The following is a 19,765-nucleotide window of genomic DNA, read 5'->3' as shown; positions in this document are numbered from 1 at the left end:
CAACCAACTTGAATGTTTGCAAAAATGCAAAAATGCATCAGTGTGACATGTGATATGGGTTGAATTTAAAACACTTATTGTTTGTTGTAATGCACATTGCAAAGAGTTGGTCTCTACAGTCGTTTAACTTGAAGGCTGTTGATTTTGTTTTGTATGGGAATGTGAAAGTTCAGAGTCATGTTTTCAGGAAGAACCATTTACTAACTGATCTTCAAGGAGCCTTCTTCTTCTTGCCCTGACTATCTAAAACCCAGAGTTAAGTTACTCACTGGTAATTCTGCTATGGAGTTCTTCCCTGTGTATTATGTCACTTGGTAAGGTTAGATCTTAAAAAGAGCATGGGTTTTAAGTCATTGTGCAACTTCCTTTCATTCCAGTGCCCAGGACACATTTCCCAGAGGACTGTGCCCTTGGAAAAGAAATTGGAAAACTCTAGAGTGCTCATGAGATGAGGTAGAAGATGGTTCATTTAGAAGTTTAGTGTACCCTGTCCTGAAAGTCCAAAGGATATTGCAACTGCAATTGATTTTAAAATGTATTTATTTTAAAATGGGATTATATTCCTAGAATTGAAACCTTAAAATGTGGTCAGTGAAATCTTATACATGTCTACTCAGAATTAAGTCCAACTGTTTTCGGTGGAGCCTACTCACAAGCTAGTGTGCATAGGACTCCTAAGTGACTGTGTGAACCTGATTACTTCTAGAAGCAAAGGTCTCCAAGTGGTAACGGAAGAGTCGTTTAGACCCAATGATAACCATGCACTTTACAATTCATATTTGCTCAGATTTTTTACCTTATTAATTAATGCCCATATTAAGCTCACTTCCATACAGCTGGAAACAGTAGGCTCAAGGCACAGTCCCCAGTTCATTTTTCACCCTTATTCTACACCTTAACAGATAATCCAGCCCTGGGGTAGAATGGAAGAGCACAGGGGATCCCATTCTTCTACCTGCTACCCAATTACAAAATAGTGTTAAGAATTTAGGTTAAAAATGGTTTCTGTACAAGAAATACACCAATTTTGCAACAAAAGAAACTATTTATTTGGAATATGCATTAGCAGTACAAATCAGGAGACTGTAAAACCTACACCTTGTTAGTATTATTATAGAACAGAAAAGTTTCAATGGGAATCAAAAAGACACAGGCCTTTGTCTTTAAAGGATCCAAAAGAATTGATATAAGTCAAAGCAAAGACCTCCTAGGGTTTATACTGGGAAGCTATTGGAAACAAAAGAAATAAGACAAAGCAATTCAGAACAAAGCAGGATGTCTTTACAAGAAACAAAAGGGGTTGTGATTAAGAACAAACAATGCATTTTGTAATACATCTTTAATAATAACAATAGTAACAATATTTTAAAGACACTTTATGCAAACAAAAGTTGCATGGTAAAAAGAAGGGGCTGGTGGAAAGAGTGATGTGAAAACTTCACAGTAACTTGAAAACAAAGAGGGCACAGCTTCATTTATTTCACAGTACCAATTTTTGAGGTGTTGGATTGTGCATCAAATTGCCTTCCCTAAATGAGTCCAGTTCTGCAAATCCGTGCCTGTGTCTAGCTTAAAGCATGAAAGAGCCTTGGTTCTTCCTCATTATAGGAGAAAGTAATGTTGGATTCCACCTAAACCATGCTTCAATGCTTTGATCCCCTGATCCCATCCCCTGAAGAGAGATACCATTTTAAACAAGTAAGATTTAGCCTGGATTGGACACTACTTTCTCCTTCTGATGTGAGGTGCATGCAATCTGCTCGATCAGCACAGCTAAAACTATGCTAGCAAGTGCATGTGCATGCATGTCTAGCTATGCTTGCTTTTAATTACAGTCAAAATAACTTCCTAATTGCATGTGCACATGCTTTTCTGACACATGCTTTTGAGAGGGGCAAAAGGAAATCTGGAACTTCCTTTTTATTTCTTGTTCATTTTACACCCCTATTTGCAGACATTACTTAACCAATATGCACCTGTTTGGAGCCCCATTTGGGGGTTCTCTTCTTATTCTTTCACAATATAGTCTTGCTAGGGCTGAGCCAAAATTCTCTCAGAGATTTTTCTCTGAAAAGAAATGAGGAGCTGAAGGGAAAGGTAGTGTGGGAAAACCCAAAATTTTCATAAGTGGGGGACTTAACTGGGACAGCAGCAACTGCAGTGTCTTCTTCTTTTTAAAGTCTTTCTTAGATTTACTTGCCCCATCCAGCACCAGCAGAGCACCCTTTCTTCCCACAATGGGTCATTGGAAATATGCTACATCAGGGGTAGACAACGTGGTGCCCATGAGCACGAAGTCACCTAGGACCCTTTTTGGGGCACCCACCTAGGTGTACTTCCCTGATTTCCCCCCCCCTGTTGGTACTGCAGACTGTTAGTTTCAAGTGTTGAGGTCTCAGACCCTACATCTACATTGTACACAAATACTGTATGCTTCGCAGGTTGTCTTTTACCATGACTCCCTTGGCAGCCATTTTGTCATGGTGCCAGGACAATTTCTCAAATTGCCAAATGTGTCCATGGCCCCAAAATAGCATCATTCTAGTAAAGTATTGTAGGGTAGGGTGGGGTGGGGAATGGAGGGCCATTTGCCAATAGTTACAGGTTTGTTGTGACAGAGCAAACTGGGGGTGGATGAGTTGAAAAATAGGAAAAGTCCTGCTTTGTCAGAAAGTTCTCCCTCCCTTGAAAATTCCTAGCATTTCTCCCAGTCCCCTTGTCTTTCACCACCTGAGAATGGAGAGGAATTTTGACCCTGCCTCAGGTCTCAGTCAATCAGGGGTCACATTGTGGATGTGATGATGTCACTACTTAACCAATCAGGTTTGGCCACATATTATGTCAGTGAGAACAAACCAACCAATTGCTTTGCTCTCACTCTGAATGGAGAGTAGGGAAGCGCATCCATGTTGCTAAAGCAACTAGTCAATATTTCCTGTATTGTTGCGCTATGGCAAGTTAAGTGCAGTATATCAAAATAGGAAGCATCAGCCTGGTTGCCTTGGCAATGGGACACACTCTCTCTTAACATTTGTGCGTTCTTTTCAGCCCACAGAATCACCAGGGGCCGGGCTGGGGGAGAGGGGGCTTTTTGAGAAACACAAGAATCTCGCACATCTTTTCCAGCTTAGTTTTACTTTTAAATCTTATTTGCTACTTTGTAATTATAGTGGCCACTGCCATCTATTTTCCACAATGTGGGTTCCACATTTTCTACAATGTGGTTTCTTCACCACTGATTCATAACCAAGTTGCTGGCAATTAAGATAAGCAAGATAAACGTGTAAGTCTTGTACTGCTGTATCACACCAAACTAGAGTACGTTTACAGTTGACCGTAGAAAGGGCCAGGCCTTGAATTAAGATTGACTAATACCTTCAACCCAGTCATTAAGATCCACGCTTACAAAGGAGGAAGCATAAAACAGAATGTTAAACCTATTTAATCTAAAAAGAGAGAAAAGTAAATATATTACCAATGCTTTCTTGCAGAGTACATTTTAAAATGGGACCATTTAAAACATATGAGTAAATCTTATGAGCATTTCAGCCTTGGGTAGATGGTGCGGCCTAGAATCAGTGTTTTGATGGCACAAGGGGACTCCAGTGGATCAAAGTAAAGATGTTTTGGCTGCCTAGCAACTGCTGACATGCTTACCTACCACCTCGACCCTCATAGGGTAAATATGGACAGGGTGGCTACAGGGTGCTGTTGGCAGCCCAGCAACTTTGGTTAATGTCTAAAAAGAGGTGCTGCTTAGAAACCCCTGGCCTAGCGTGTCCTGTCCCCTAATTACAGATGAGGTTACTCGGAGGTGAGGGAAAGGCACATATAGAGGCATTGTAAGAACTATTATTACATATATTATATATTGCAACGTTGAGCCCTTGCTTGAGACAGCTAAAGGGTCTCAATTCAGTGGAGCCCAGGCTCAAATTATCCCATGGTGGCCAAGAAGATGCAACATGGCAAAACCTATGGAATATTTAAAGTTGTCAGGTATAAATAGAAAAGTATTTGCACTTTCACCCACCTCTACCAGGTTTCAAAGCAGGAAGAATGGAAGTGGCATTTGAGAGCAATGGCTGACTTCCTGCTGGGAGGCAATCAGAAAGTGTCTGTCCTCTCACCCCAAGTTCAAATGGCTATGTGTCCCCTCCCATGTTGTAATTTTCATCACTGCAGTGGCTTGCAGTTGCCCCATCAACTGGAAATAGTAACTTGGACACAGCAGTCGAGAATTTTCCTTTTACATTGGCAGTTTGGATCAAATTAGGGGTGAAGAGCTGAGGGAACTTTGGCGAAAACCGCCACTATCCTATTACTTAACTACTTGATGGAAGTGTTATCTGGAGCAACTGATTTTACAGGGTAGACGGTTGAGATGCCAGCTCAATAACTCTCACTTGCTTCTCAAAGAGGCTGTTCAAGAAAGCCAGTTGTTGGCCAGGGGGTTAGATTTTCCAAGGCTATAGAATTTAGGACTTAGATTAGATTTTCCAAGGCTACAGAATTTAGGACTTTTATGCAACCGTCCTAAAAACACTTACTTTACCATTACCTAACAGCAAATCCTTGGCCCTTTCTACACCTAAGGATTAACCCAGGCAATGCACAGGGATGATCCCGGGAAGATCCCAGGACAAAAGGCAGGTGTAGAAACAGCCCTTGTTCCAGGAATTAATTGTAAGTGATTTTCAGGCACATAATGCTTTACTATGGTCCCACATATCAAATACCATGCTCATCTCTTGTAGTTCTTGTCTTTAGCCTTCAGCTTAAGCGATCCTCTGATTGGTAATAATAGCATATATTTTATTAAATGAATAAACCAATGCAAACAGAGGGAGAAATAATTTTGTAAACATTTTTTTCTTTTTGCTAATGAAACTTTTCACATCACTTTGAAGACAGTAAACAAGATTAAGGAGTGACGAGGCTGGGAAGGGATTTTTTTTAAGGCCATAGTCTGATAAAAATAAAACAAGGGTCTGGTCCCCTGTGTAAACACCATTGAACTGAATTGGAGCTGTACAGAAGATTCTCTTGCACAGATCTATTCACTTCAGTGGAGGCTTACACTGGAGAACTTCCCAGTGAATTGGGTCCTAAAATAAAAGCCCCCTTCAAAGAATTCAAAACTTAAAATAAACCGTAAATTCTGGCTTTCAGAGTTAGTAAACATAAAGTATTAGGTATCTATTATGCTCACTATTCCAACCATTTTTAAAAGTTTTACAAAATGAATTACTGTCACTTTTTTTTTAAAAAAAAATTGTGTAACAGGAAATGAATGTGCACAACTCTACACTTTTCTACCATTCTTGAACTAATTCACAAATGCATGGAAAAAATGGAAACAAAAGAAGGGTGAATGTAGGTAGTTTGGATTTAAAAACTATACAGGTATGAAGCGCTTTTTGCCACAGAAAGGACAGGATGGAGACAGCCTGTCCTTTGATGCGTGCTATGAGGGTAACTTTTTATTTTATTTTTTTTATTATAAACACTATTAAATTCAGACTGCTTTTTTGGTTTTTTTTTTTCCTTTATCTGAATATACAAGAACATTCATTATCAAATGTTCATTATCATCAATACTACAAAGAACGAGACACAAATCGCAAGAAACAATGGAAAATGTTAATAAAGCTGAAAGAATTGAATTTTTTAATTTTTATTTTTTTTTAGTTTTTTTGAAGTTTCTGCAGTTTTAATTTTTTTTTGTTTTTGGTATCGAAGTCGGTTTTTTCTGGGCAGAAAATAAAGAAAGCAAAAGTGAATGAGAAAAGGCAGCTCACAGGTAATCAAAATAATCAATATTAATATTAATATTATAATAAAAATAGTAAATCTGGATATGCAAAGAACCACTACCAGTGTATGTACCATTAAGAAGTTAGTACCATACCATGACGGATCGGAAGGGGGAAAGTACGTTGTTACAGGCAGATAAATGCAACTCCATCTATCTTTTTCCAAGAAATTGTGGTCTGCCATGCAAATTGTACAATTCAGATATTTGTCCAAAATTAAGTCAAAGTAACGAACAATACTGCACAACACTATCCACCCACACATTTCAATGGGGCTTGAGTAAGATTTCCTCTCCAGTGGATTATGCTTCTTGTTCACACATTTCAGTTGAGGATACAATGGTCCATTTGCGGAAATATCAGGTAATGAGCACATAATTAATTGCAACTCATTGGGTTGTGTCCAATGCTGTCCATCCGCCAGTAGAACAGGAATCATCAGCAGAGCACATTCCCCCTGCAGGCCCTGTGCACCCTCCAAATGTGCTCTGAGGAGATCTGTCGGGCTTGCAGGTGGGTGTAGGTCCACCTTGTGTGACACTGAACGTTGCCCATTGCATTGCATTACACTAAGAAATGAAACAAATGCTTTCAGAATCATTCATGCATGCCAAGAGGTACCAACGACCTTGTATGAACAAAACTGGAGGAAGATTTTCTATCACCTGAAGCTGGGAATAAAACTGTCACCTTTATTCTTTCTGCAACCACTAAATAATGCCACCCTATTTGGCTACTTAAGCAAACAAACAAAACTCAGGCACCACCTAAAATTAATCCTTGCCTTTGCTCACATAAAAAACTGCCATGTTTCTAACAAGAAACTTTCTGCTGGAGATAGGTCCTGGCAAGTGCTGGATTTTATATTTTCAAAAATGAGGAATCAGCCATTGTGTGTATGTCTTTGTCCAAGAATCTCTAGATGTAACCTGAAACGTACTTAGGACCTAGGAGAGCATCCCAGGGTCCATGGGATTCTTTGGAGTCTGCCATCTGAGGCTGACAGTGCTATGAACTCTGAAATTCGACCCTTCCCCACCCCTTTGCAGTCACTGCAGAAAGAACCATGCCGGCTGCCTTCTGAGATTGCAAAAGTGGCCTCAGAGGGGAGAGGTATTCCAAATGGGAAGGGAGAGGAGAGGTTAGGAAATGAGGTTTCCATTAGCCGCCCCAGCCCCACTCCAGCAGCGTGATTAACCGAGACGGGTTCACAAGCTTACCTAGAGGAAAAATTACTGAAAGGAGGATCTAGAGATGAAAATTGCCTCCATCACTCTTCCACCCCTGCTGGCAACAGTATGGCAGGTTACAGGGTACTCCAAAATCTCTGAGATCAGAGGCTTCCATCTAATGAGGGCACAACCTATAGGATGGTGCCCTAAGAGTATAACCTCTTTCCCCAATCTGTTTTAAGACTGACCAGTGCAGTTGTTTTGGGTTTAACAACAAGTCAGCTTCTGTTTTTCTTCTCCTTGTCTGCTTTTCTTAACCTCCAGCTTGATGAAGAGTTCTGGAGAACTCAAAATCAATACTTAGTATTTTATGTCATTTTTGTTGATCCTATAAAGATCCTATAAATCCTACTGTGGATTTTGGACTTTTTCTGATGGACCAACTTGTCTGCCTTTTTGCTTTTGCTCTGGACTCATTTGGTTTTACTCTCAGGTGCATCCAGGTGATCAGGAAGATATGAGTCAGGTGAAGCCGTGATCTGACTATATGCTAGGCTCACATGTTCATAATAAGTGGTAGGATTCTAGCACTCATATAGAAGCAGCTGTGAAACAGTTCCACACATCCCTACATAGCACTGATACGTAGGTAGGGTTCTGACCATTCTCTTGGTCTTGTTGGTAACAATGTGACATGTTGCAGACATACCTTGGAGCACCAGGATTGCATTTATCCAACCTGTAACAGGGAGCATCTCGGAAGGCAACTCACCAAGGGTCTTAGAGGAACAGACAATTGTCCTTACATGGAGGAGGAACGGTGCCCAAAGGCCAGGGGAACGGCCTCCTGCAAAGAGGTAGTGAGAACATCAGAGAAACAGAAGGAGGTGAGAGCCTGGTAGACTGGAAAGCGTGAAAGACTGACTCCTCAAAAGAAAGGAAGGAAGGAAGGAAGGAAGGAAGGAAGGAAGGAAGGAAGGAATACAACAACAACAACATGAACATGTACACTTTTAGAAGCGGTTTTGTTTTTCCTTCAGATTGAAAAATATTCTGCTGTGAGAGGACGGGCGATGGTGGTGGTGAAAGCAGAGATGGCTTCTACCCAGAAAATAAAGGGAAGAGAGTATAAAGAAGTGTCCAGATTGGCTGAGAAAGCATCCCGAAAGAGAGAAGAGAAGTAGACTCCTGTTGCATTTGCCCATCGGCTCTGGATCCAGCCTGACAGCTTCAACAGGAGAAAAATCCCCTCCCCTCTCAGCCCCACGTCTGCCTGGTGCAGGATGGGGAACAGCCAGGGATGCTGGAGTGCTGGGAGATCAGTTGGAGGTATCAGAGTGGACGCTGCCAGGGCCTTCTGTGGGGGAGGTCACTGACGAAGGAGTCGTAGCATCCTGCCAGCCTCCATTAGCCTGGGAGAAACAAAAGGAAACCTGTCAGTCACGTTCACAACGAGGGGCTTGAGCCCCAGAGGTCTCCCAGCAGGGCTCCCCACATCCACTCGCTTAGATGATAGCTGCTGCTAAGGACCACGATGCGTTATGCTGGGTCAGCCGCATTCATCTTAGGTGACAGATATCGAAAGGCTGACAGTTATTTAAAGGTTGATTCGAGTGAGAATAACCAATTTTAATAGAGCATAAGCCTTTGTTATTACAGTCTACTTCTTCAGATACAAGAAGTGGAACTGGCAAGCAATATAAGACCATTAACAGAATGTTGACTCTCAATAATCCTCATTTATTTTTAAAGGGACAGTAGTGTGTTGTACAAATTGCATGTGACAGCACAAGATACATAAGGATAACTTATATGGGTTACATGTAAACTGCACCAGCCTGTTTTTGATGCAGTAAAATTGGTCTCCATGGGTTTTGCTGCTTGAATCAGACTGTATAGCACTGTCCCCTGAAACCTAATTCACCCATCATTTAGGTGCACCTTTTTAAAGGTTTTACTCACGAGAATGCTCTGCTCCTATGATAAGTGCAGAGTAAGAGTTGGTAGCTCTCAGATCTACCAATGCTCATGATCCCCAAGACTTCAAAATATACTTCAGGAGTCGTGACTGGTTCTGAAACAGCTGGGACCCATGGCTCACACATCACATAGGATCACAGAGGTGGAAGAGCCTTAGAGGTCACTTAGCCCAACCCCCCTCTTTGATGTAAGAAATCCAGAGCTACAGGCCCCCCAACAGTTGGGTGTCTAGCCTCTGCTTGAAGACTTCCAGTGAGGGAGAGCCCACCACCCCTCTAGGTAATAGAGTCCATTGTGGAACTTCTCTTACCATCAAGATGTTTTCCATAACCCTGACCCTATACTTGCTCTCCTCTGAAATTGTTACAACATTTCTACTTTCTTCTTAAAGTGTAAGCAATGAGAATTGGAACACAGCACCCCAGATGAGCTCTGACGAGTGCGGAATAAAGTGGAAGAATTACTCTTTGTGACTTGGAAACAATGACTCTATTAAGGCAGCCTAAAATCATTTGCTTTTTTTGCAGCTGCATCACATTGCTGACTCATGTTCATCTTGCGAACAACTATAATCCCAAGGTTTTTTCCACAGACACTGCTGCCAAGTGAGGTATCCCACATCCTATACCTGTACGCTTTATTTTGGAGGGGTGGGGGGAGCAGGTCTAAATGCAGAACATGCATTTGTCTCTATTGAATTTCATTTGATTAGTTTCAGCCCAATATTCCATTTTATCAAGTTCACTCGGAACGTTATTCCCGTCTTCTAAAGTTAGCTCTCCCTCCAAGTTTTGTGTCATATGCAAATTTGATAAGGATTCCCTTCGCTTCTTTATATCCGTTAGGGGTGTACAACACATGGTTTGCATGCAGCCCTTGGAGGCCACGTGCGTGGCCCTGTCGTGGGTGCCCTGCCCCACAACTCCCCCCACGCTGCGGTTTCCTGCCACAAACCAATTCTGTTGTGAAATGCGGTGTGTAGAGACGGTTTTCCTCACATGCCCTGTTTCCCATCAGCAATCCTGATCAAGATCCCTGGGAATGGGATGGAGAGGCTTTTGCCTCCCAACTCCCCAGTGATCCTGAGCAAGCGGGTTTGTTTTTTTTATCACTGAGGGGAATGAGGTTAAAACCCCTCCCCTCAGCAATCCTCTGTGTTTATGGTGCGTATGTGTGTGTGTGAGAGAGAATGGGTGTGTGTGCGTGGTGTGTGTCATAAGTATCCTAGTGAGCAATTCACTTGGCTTGAACTCACTAGAGGTAGCTAGGTATTTTCTGACCAACTCCTTATCTTGAACTGCAATTTGGGCCCCTCCCCAGCCATGCTACTTATGCAAGTTTATACACATTTCCTGTTTTGGGAAAATATGAAGATAAAATAGGAGTTTGGCAGTTCCATCTTCTCTTTGTTACCTGCTAATATTTTGCTATCATTACTAAGCAGTGGGTATGTTTTCTTCCACTCTCTTCAAAAATACCTGAAAAAGACCTTTTAGTTGCTCTTTACAATCCCTTGACAGCCTCAGCTTATTCTGAGCTTTAGCTTTTATGACACTGTCTCTACCATCTGGGCTATTTGCCTGTGCTCATTCTTGCTTACGTGCCCTTTGTTCCATTTCTTCTATATCTCCTTAATTTTCAGCTCATCAGTAACCTTCTTGTACAGCCACATTGGCTTTTTCAACAAATCCCATTTTTCTTTCTCACTACATTTAACTTCCACCTATATTGGTGTGCTTCCATTTGAAGGCTTTATGGTACTATTGCTCTGCAAACAGTGTCCAGACAATGTCTTCAGTTCCAAACACTGCCCACCCTGTGTATACTGTATCATAGAATCATAGAATAGTAGAATTTGAAGGGGACTTTAAGGCCATAGAGTCCAACCCCCTGCTCAATGCAGGAATCCGCCTTAAATCATACCTGACTAATGGTTTTCTAGCTGCCTCTTCAATGCCTCTAGAGTGGGAGAGCGTCATACTGATGCTTCTTCCAGCATTTCTCTTACCACAAAAAGTCTGCTAAGAAAGAAAAGCCTGAATAGCTGCACATTGTCTTCTCACTGGTAGCACTAGGAGCCCTCTATTAAGAAGCATCCTTGGGCTACTTTTCCTATTGGTATATCTGACCATTGAATGAATTGCATGGTAGCTTTTACCCTAAGTTTCCATTTCAAGGATCAATTCTTCCTATCAGTGAAAGATGAAGTCAAGGATAGTTGTTCCCCTTGTTCCTTCCTCCTCCTTCCGAAAGAGGAAGTTGTCAGCAAGGCACGTCAGAAATCTGTTGGACATTCCATGCTTAAGTAGAGTTTGTCAGGATGATCAGGGTAGCTGAATTTTCCCATTACTTCTGACGCTTGGTTTTGTGGGACCCTCAGCTAATCTGGCCTAGGAAGATTCACTATCTAGCAGAGGTAAGGTGAAAAAGAGCTGGGCAGGTAAACTGCACTGTAAATCCAGAGAGTGCTATTTCTTAGGCTCCAAGCACCTCAAAGGAAGTGTGCACTGCCTCTAACTTGACATCATCTTGTGCCAAGTGACAACCAAGATGATGGTCATACCTCCCAATCCTGATAACCTTTTAGCGTTGGCCATGGTGACAAGGGGTAATAGCCAGTGTTGATCCTACTTAGCACAGACCCATTGAATTTAAGTTAATCCTGACTAATTTAAGTCCCATTCATTTCTCTAAGTGAACATTGTTCCTACTGTATGCAAACCATGTCCAAATGACTTTCTGGAGATGTACCAGCCGAGGTTGTAGGTGAAATAAGATTAGGATATAAGGACTGATAAACTCATATATGATCTGTAAATGATGACTGCAGCGTTAGGTCATGACTTGCACGTGGGAATGAGGGCCAAACTGGCTACAGTGAGGGCAATCACATTTGTTAGTTCATGTATCTGCACATTTAAACCGGAGGATGGTCCAGGGCCTATTTTTACACAAGAAAGGGTGAATGTTTCCCCTTACTTCCCTGTGCTTCTGTACTTCAGATACTTTTCTCCTATCCAAGCTCACATCTGGTTTGAGATCCAGGCTGGATGAACAGGGCCTGCGGTGATGAACTACTGGGAAGTCACATGTACCTTGTGACGCAAAAAACAAAACAAAAACACCTCCAGATCTTCATCTTTCTTTGTATATGACTGAGGCAGATACATGTTTAAACAAACATAGCTGCCCTCATTACATTTAGTTTGGCGCTGAGGGCCAAACTATGTATGGCATTAGTTATGTGTTTAAACAAGCTTGCTTAACCTGGCCTATTAATTTAGGAGAAAAAGCAGGTGATGGTTCTCAAACCCCAAACTGGTTTTGGGAGTCAAAGCGAGTTTTCTTTTGAAAATTGCCATCTAGCTGGTTTTTATTTATCCTCAGAGGTACTGTTTGCAATGAATAGCACTTTGCGGTCAAAAAACAGCCAAGCAGGAGTGATTTTCAGCAGAAAACCAATGTAAGGACCAATCCGGATCAGAAAGCATATTCTAAATTTGGGCCCAGAGGTGCTTCCAGTAAGTGCTGAATGCGTTCTGTGTAGGTAACCTTCGGAAAGATAACTCTCCTACATGGAATCTTAATGTTGATGTAAAATTGGTCGAAACCGTCCATCTCTCTTTGGAATGGTAAAATATTGGGAGTAGAAACCATAGTGAAGCCAATACACCGGAATGTATTTTACAGCATTCTTTCTGTCCATAATGCCAGTGAAGGGGCCGTGACTTTGATGGAACCAACAGGAGGAAGGGCATTGAACTTGATCCTGTAATCCTCATGTATTACAGAAAGGACCCACAAGTCTGACATGATACGTGCCCAAAGGGAGTAGGACAAGTTCCAAAAGTGGGGTGACAGACAAAAAGAAGGAAGTGAGAGTAGTCAAAGAAAGCATTTACCATTGCCGTTTTGGTTCCTGAAAGGCCCACAGAACATGGAAGGGAGATACTGCCACATTGGTATTGAGGTTGATGGCTAACTAAAGGATTGGCCAGCAAGGGACCATGACTGGTGAGAGGGCAGTTGGTGGAACCACTGGTGCTGTTTGTAGGAAGCAGATTGTTGTCCCAATACCATACACAAGGCAGTATTTTTCGCTTTCTGCATGGAATCCATGCCTTTTATCTATTCTGGAGTTAAACTTGGCCCTCCCCATCAAACCAAAGGTCCTCAATTCAGGGCCTGGCCTCTTCAGATAGACCGGCAGAACAGAGTTAAGCAGGCTGCACAGGGCCACAGGCCAAACAATCACCTTGGCATCCCTGTTGGTTTGATATCTTACTGTGTTTATTTGCTGGCGGTAGAACTGCATGGCCTTACTTCAGAGAACCTTTGCCAAATCCTTCTTGTCCTCAGGGAGGGGTTTAAAGTGGTCTCCTACTTTTTCCTACAAGAAGAGCTGAACGTGTGAAATTGCTGCTTCATAATTAGAGATACTCAAGCCCAGTGGTGTTGAGGAGTAAATCCAGAGGCCCATGAGATCCAGGCCTCCACCCTCCTTTATCCATGGGGAAAGAGTGAACTCTTGTGACTTCCCCTGAGAAGCCTCCACTGTTAGGAGGTGTGTGAACACCTGATAATATCCTCCAATCTTTTTGATGTTGGAGCCATGGAGGAGGGCCTGTGCGGATTGCTGGATAGTTTGCAGCAAGGTCAAGAATAGTGGGATTGCAACGGGAGTCGACACTTCTGTGTGTAACATGTTGAACGCAGAATCTTTCACCCTTGCAACCAGTTGCTGCGCTTCCAGGCCAAAGGACTGTGCCATAAGGAGTACCTGCCCTGAAAATGGGTCCATATTGTCTGAAGGGGGAGGCAGGTCCAGACTGCTCACTGCCATATCCAGTGATGAAGTGGACGACGCCAGGAAAGCCAAGGACATTGAGTCCAATTGATCATCATCTCTCCCTGATTATGGGGACACCCCTGGACACAACCTGGAATGTATATTGGTAGGTTAAGTTATAATCTTAGGCATCTGAACCAACAAGGTGGTCAGAATGGTGGCCAAGCATGAGCTCAGGAATAGCTTGGAGAGTGGTTGAATGGATGACACCAAAGTATGTGTTTGTTCTGGTAGCAGCCTGGATAATGGCAGGACAGACGTTATTGCCCACGGGACTGATCTTGGTATCGAGTCATGTGTTGATGGTGCATATATTGGCCATAGCAGCAAGATCAGGGGAGCCAGAAATGACCCCTAGTCTGGTAGAGGCTGAGAAACTAGTCAGAGGAGAAAGGTCTCAGTAACATTCATCCAGTATCTGCTCTCCATAACCAGAGTGCAGCTTGTCCCAATGGTAGTTGTGTCATGTTAGTAGGTGCTAGCTCGAATACCTATCCCAGTCTGAAATGGGATCTGTATCTGGGATGCTTGTATAACCTAGTGGTATGATCTCTCCAACTCAAGGAGCAGTAACCCAAGAATATGTAATCCAGAAATCCTCCCCAATCAGGAGATTGGTGACCCTGGCGACAGGTAGATCTGTCCCAGTGATCAGTTGTCCTGTGAGTCAGTGTTGCAACTGGCAATCTCACCTTCTGATGTAGACAGAATCACCCCAAGAGCCTGCACAGGCTTAGTCCCCAAAGCCTGTTACGTAAGTTGAGCTCAAATCGGCCATTATGGCTGACAGTACAATCAGTACAGAGAGGGGCAATTGCAATATCGGGTCCATAGCCAACCTGACTGCTGCCCTCTTGGCTTTCTTTTTCTTTGGCTTTGATGACTGTTGCACTCTGGCCACTTTTGATAGTCTTTTAGTTACCATAAGCTTCAACAACCACCCTGATGTGGGTGGTACAGTCCTAATTCAGGGGGAGGAAGCAGTTTCTGAAACTCCCAGAGGCTGAGGGGAGCAGGAAAGGGTCTCCGATGCCCCAAGGTTTGACACCTGTGCCACAGTGGGCTCATCCACTGATGGCTCCACCACTTCAAGGGCTTTCCTCCACAAAACAACTTGCAGCCTGTCAGAGTGACTATGTCTCATCTGTTTTGTAAAGACTTGACAATGAATGCAGGCTTCCACTTTGTGCCCTTCTCCCAGGCAGAAAAGACACCGGGAAGGTCCATAAGTAAGAGGCAGTTTACTGCCACTTCCAAAATGGGGACCTCATGGCCTTGCACCCGTAGGTGATCGCAGAGAACATGAACACAAAAGAAATGAATAAAATCCAAAACAGTAGCAGGAACAAAACACAAGAGGATGGAATGACAAAGTAGTAGTAGAAGAAAAAAGCCCACCTCCACAGTTGTACTATGAACAATGAGAGAAGTTCCTAAGGCAGTCAAAAGAGAACTGAGGGAAAAGGCAGGACTGCCCTAGCAATATGTGCACAGGGACAGTGTGGGACGGTTCCCACCAAAAAGTCATCAGCTATAGAAGTTTTCCAAATGGGTCTCCATGCAGACGCAGAGCCCATTTGTGTAATGCACAGAGACAACAAAGGAGAAAAGCCAGTTTTAAGGTGTGTGTTTTATAGATCACATTCAGTGGTCATGTCTGAGTAGCATGAAAAAAAAATCAAGAGCACTTGAGCAGTATCCAGAGTGCTGGCCATCTGCCAGTACTAAACATGCTGTGCTAGCGGGAACAACCGCTACTGCAACAGGAAGCTAGTCTGGCTAGCATAACTGGAAACTAGCTGAAATTACTAATTCTGGAAAAGGACTTCCATGAGCTCTGCTGACCAATTCTGGAAACAGCAGTCTTGGCTAGTTTCATTCCACCAGCACAGCAGCAACATTAGATACTGCCCCATTTTTGCACTCCATGTAAATTTTAATTAAAAGTTTAGGCAGCTAATTGCAAATCTCAATGGCCTTGTAGGCCCCTTCCAGCTCTGCTATTCTATGGTTCTATGATCTAAGTTGACTGGAGCCCAATCTACAACTAACCTGCTTTCATGTAAGGTGGCCATACTTCCACTATCTAAATGTCCTGCATGTGCACACATACACATACACACACACATGCACACCTAACTAAGTAGAGCTCCTCAAAGATCTTAGAATCATAGAATCATAGAGTTGGAAGGGGCCTATAAGGTCAATGAGTCCAACCCCCTGCTCAATGCAGGAATCCACCTTAAAGCATCCCTGACAGATGGTTGTCGCTGCCTCTTGAATGCCTGTAGTGTGGGAGAGCCCACGACCTCCCTAGGTAACTGGTTCCATTGTTGTACTGCTCTAACAGTCAGGAAGTTTTCCTGATGTCCAGACGGAATCTGGCTTCCTGTAACTTGAGCCCATTATTCCGTGTCCTGCACTCTGGGAGGATCGAGAGATCCTGGCCCGCCTCTGTGTGACAACCTTTCAAGTCTTTGAAGAGTGCTATCCCGTCTCCCCTCAATCTTCTCTTCTCCAGGCTAAACATGCCCAGTTCTTTCAGACTCTCCTCATAGGGCTTTGTTTCCAGACCCCTGATCATCCTGGTTGCCCTCCTCTGAACACGCTCCAGCTTGTCTGCGTCCTTCTTGAAGTCTGGTGGCCAGAACTGGACACAATACTCAAGATGAGGCCTAACCAGTGCCGAATAGAGGGGACTATTTTCACACTAGATTTTAAAATACCCACACAGAGAGTAGCATATTGCTTGTATTGCACATCTGCACACATTGCTCTCTACTCGTGCACGCACATTGCTTACAGACCCACTCATCATTTACTGCTTCCCCGAAAATGCAGCCAGCTCATGCACTCCCATGTTCTGACCACTGCAAGAGGCAGCAATTACCGCAGATTATCAGCCCGACAATGACAAGCCGTGTAAAGAGAGACACTGAGCCAACTCTGCTGCCTGGAGACTGGCATATTCAAGTACACTCAGGACATTAGTAGCAATTTACGTGCCATCACTGAGAGAACGCCACAATGGTCCTGTTGGCAGCCTCTTATTTTGAAGCCTGTTATTTGTGGGAGTTACAAGCTATAATCACAACAGAAACTTTCAAAACCCTTATCTTTGGTGACACACCAAATCTATTTCAGAACTGTAATTGCTATGTCACTGGAGAGTTTGCTGCTTAATGCACTCAAATGACATTTAGTGTTTGCAGGGTCATTACAGGAAACAGAAAATGTGAAGGAGGAAAAGAGGGAGGGGAAGTGCTCCTATTGGGCACTCAGCTTATTTTTAGAAGGGGCTTTATTTCAGACACCTAATTAAATGAGAGAGATCGAGATAATCCTTATACAACACAGGCAGCCTTATTATTTAAATCTCCTCCCCCCCACCCCCCGCTTTCTGAAGAGAGATGCTCTGGAAATCAGGGACACCTCCACTTCGCTTGTGGTTGGCTATATTTCCTGGGCAGGAGAAGAAGCCTAGCAGATCAGGTGCTGGTTCTGAGTGACCCCGCACTATAGCTGGATCTTACCCAGAAGCCTCCTTCCTGTGTGGAAAAACTCTGGAGATAGTGGAATATGGATGCTCGTATGATTAGCTCAGAGCAAATCCAACAATCTGGGGCTTGATTTCTTTCCTGTATTTTTGTATACACAAGACCATATTTGCTTACAAGTATGTGGTGACTTTAACACTTGGGGATGAACGGCAGTGAAATACAGTGTGTTTGTTCAGATACACGTCTTAAAAAGCAGATGGAAGATGAATGACAGGGCGTACACACAAAACACACAATGATGCAATTGTTCCCATGTTACTAAGTACATAGGGTTGTATCCAACGTAAGCTAACTTAAGTCCCATTCATTTCAGTTGGTCGACTCTTAGGACTAGCATTACTACAATCCATACATTCCAGTACAGTGGGGACCTGCATGTGTGAAACTATAATGTTGGGATTTAAATTGGAGCATTGAAAATTACAAAGAAAGTTCTATCCCTTGTAGCCGAAAAACCAAAAAACCGAAAAACCAAAGACGACCTTCACCCCAATTAGAAATGCACAGGCATATTCCTACTAAACACCTATTACTGAGGAGTGCCTCATTAGTCAGGAGGAAGTATGGTTTCCCTCAGCACGTGCCACTGTGCACCCTTATAGATCCTAGGCCGTGTACTCAGGATACCACCATGGCCCCTAGACCATAGTTTTTATACATCTATTGCCTTCTAAAGGCAAGGCAGATCCATCAGCTCCATTTTACTGGAACTGCCAGGTAATAGAATTAATTGCACATAATTGGGCAAAGGATTGCAGGCCAAATTAATGCAATAAAAATATATTACAAAAAATGTTTGTAATGGTATCTCAATGCTGACTGAAGCATCAGTGCTACTCATTCAGATAAGCGGAGAACCATGTGGCTGCTTTGCAGATATTAATAATGGGAACATTTCTGGTAGAGGTAATAGGTGTAGACAAAGGTAGGATCCTGGGCAAACCTCTCCCTGCATGTCAGAGGCTGCAATCATATACATACTTCCCTGGGAGTAAGTCCCACTGAAGTTAATGGGGCTTGCTTCTGATTATACATGTATAGGATTGTTTTGTGAGAGATGGTACTATTTTTGGTAGGCCACCATAAGCAGTAAGCAACAGAGTAGATTACCTAAAGGTTCTATCCATCAAAATGGTTGCAGGTCTAATGAGTACAAGGCTCAGGATCAAACTACACATTACTTTCTTTTTCCTTATTCAAAATTAAACAAGGAGGACCTGATCCAGGCTGGGACCCTTGCATGGATGAATATAAAGGAATTTTAAAAACCCTTTGCTCTCCACTGTAGTCTTGATCTGCATTGCATGCACACACCTCACTGGCCATGCCTGCAATTTGGATTGACAAAAGTTATCCATTAAAACAAATGGGTCTTCATCACAACAGTTCCATCTTCATCACAACAGTTAAAGCTGCAGGAGCCCTGCCCTCTTTTGTATCTGGTCAAGAGGACAGGGCTCCTGCATTTTTAACTGTTGTGATGAAGAAGGGATTTCACCAGGTGCTACATGCATACAAATGACACCTGCTGAAATCCCCCTTTCTTTACAACTGTTAAAGATGCAGGAGCCCTGTCCTCCTTTTCATATGGTTACTCAAGAAAGGATAGAATTTGGAAATGGCCGTATAGAAGGACAGGAGAAGTGTTTCAAGAGAGCAAATGTTTTTAATAATAATAATAATAATAATAATAATAATAATAATAATAATAATAATAATAGATTTATTTCTTGCCCGCCTCTCCATTTTGATTGAGGCGGGGAACAACAATAAATGATAAAATACACAAGCATTTAGGGGGAAATGTATGTGCAAAGGGCATTTGGAGTGGAATATAATGAATAGGTGTCTGTATGCTAAAGCCAGAAGCCAAGATAGGAGAGCTGAAGTGCTTGGTGTTAAATGGGAACATAGATATAAAATGCTTGCAGATGAGGCTTTTGTCATGTAATTGCCCTGCCTCATTCACAGAATTTTTCAGGGGACTCAGACATCATCTTCCGCTGAGAATCCTCCCATGTTTTCTGACTGCTTCTTACATCTTTTTACATAAAATCTAAAGTAGGGAAAGATGTAATAGCTGCACAATGCCTTTTGATTGATAGTGCTAGGAGCCCTTCTTTTGGAAGCACCCATTGTAGGCTTTTCAGAAGCTTGGTGGCATGGAGAGCATCCCAGGAATACAGATATTCCTGGACTAAACTCCATAGAAAGGACAGGGAATGACATATTGGGAGTACTGTTGTTCTGTATGTTTATGTGGGCACGGAGACTGTTAAAGAGTCTAGATTGAGGCTTTTATCACGCAGTCACCCCGCTTCATTTATGGAATTCATAAGGGACTCTAAATAACTCGTAAACCTCCCATGTTTTCACACTGCTTCTTTT

The 19,765-nt window shown here is 42.8% G+C and overlaps 1 protein-coding gene across 2 annotated transcripts in view; it reads right to left on the bottom strand.

The window, feature by feature from the left end:
* Nucleotides 1-1,025: 1,025 nt before the first annotated feature.
* PBX1 (PBX homeobox 1) overlaps nucleotides 1,026-19,765 on the bottom strand; it is a 295,026-nt gene continuing 276,286 nt past the window's right edge. The window contains exon 9 of one of the 2 annotated variants that reach the window (XM_063133304.1): nucleotides 1,026-8,400. In XM_063133304.1, the coding sequence (XP_062989374.1) occupies nucleotides 8,308-8,400 (93 nt within the window). In that variant the 3' untranslated portion in view covers nucleotides 1,026-8,307. The remainder of the gene's footprint in view (nucleotides 8,401-19,765) is intronic. The other variant, XM_063133307.1, reaches the window with a different exon arrangement.

Source organism: Elgaria multicarinata, chromosome 1 (genome assembly GCF_023053635.1).
Source record: "Elgaria multicarinata webbii isolate HBS135686 ecotype San Diego chromosome 1, rElgMul1.1.pri, whole genome shotgun sequence".
Taxonomy (NCBI): Eukaryota; Metazoa; Chordata; class Lepidosauria; order Squamata; family Anguidae; genus Elgaria; species Elgaria multicarinata.
The sequence above is the reverse complement of the archived record's forward strand: the minus strand, read 5'-3'. Positions and strand labels throughout refer to the sequence as shown.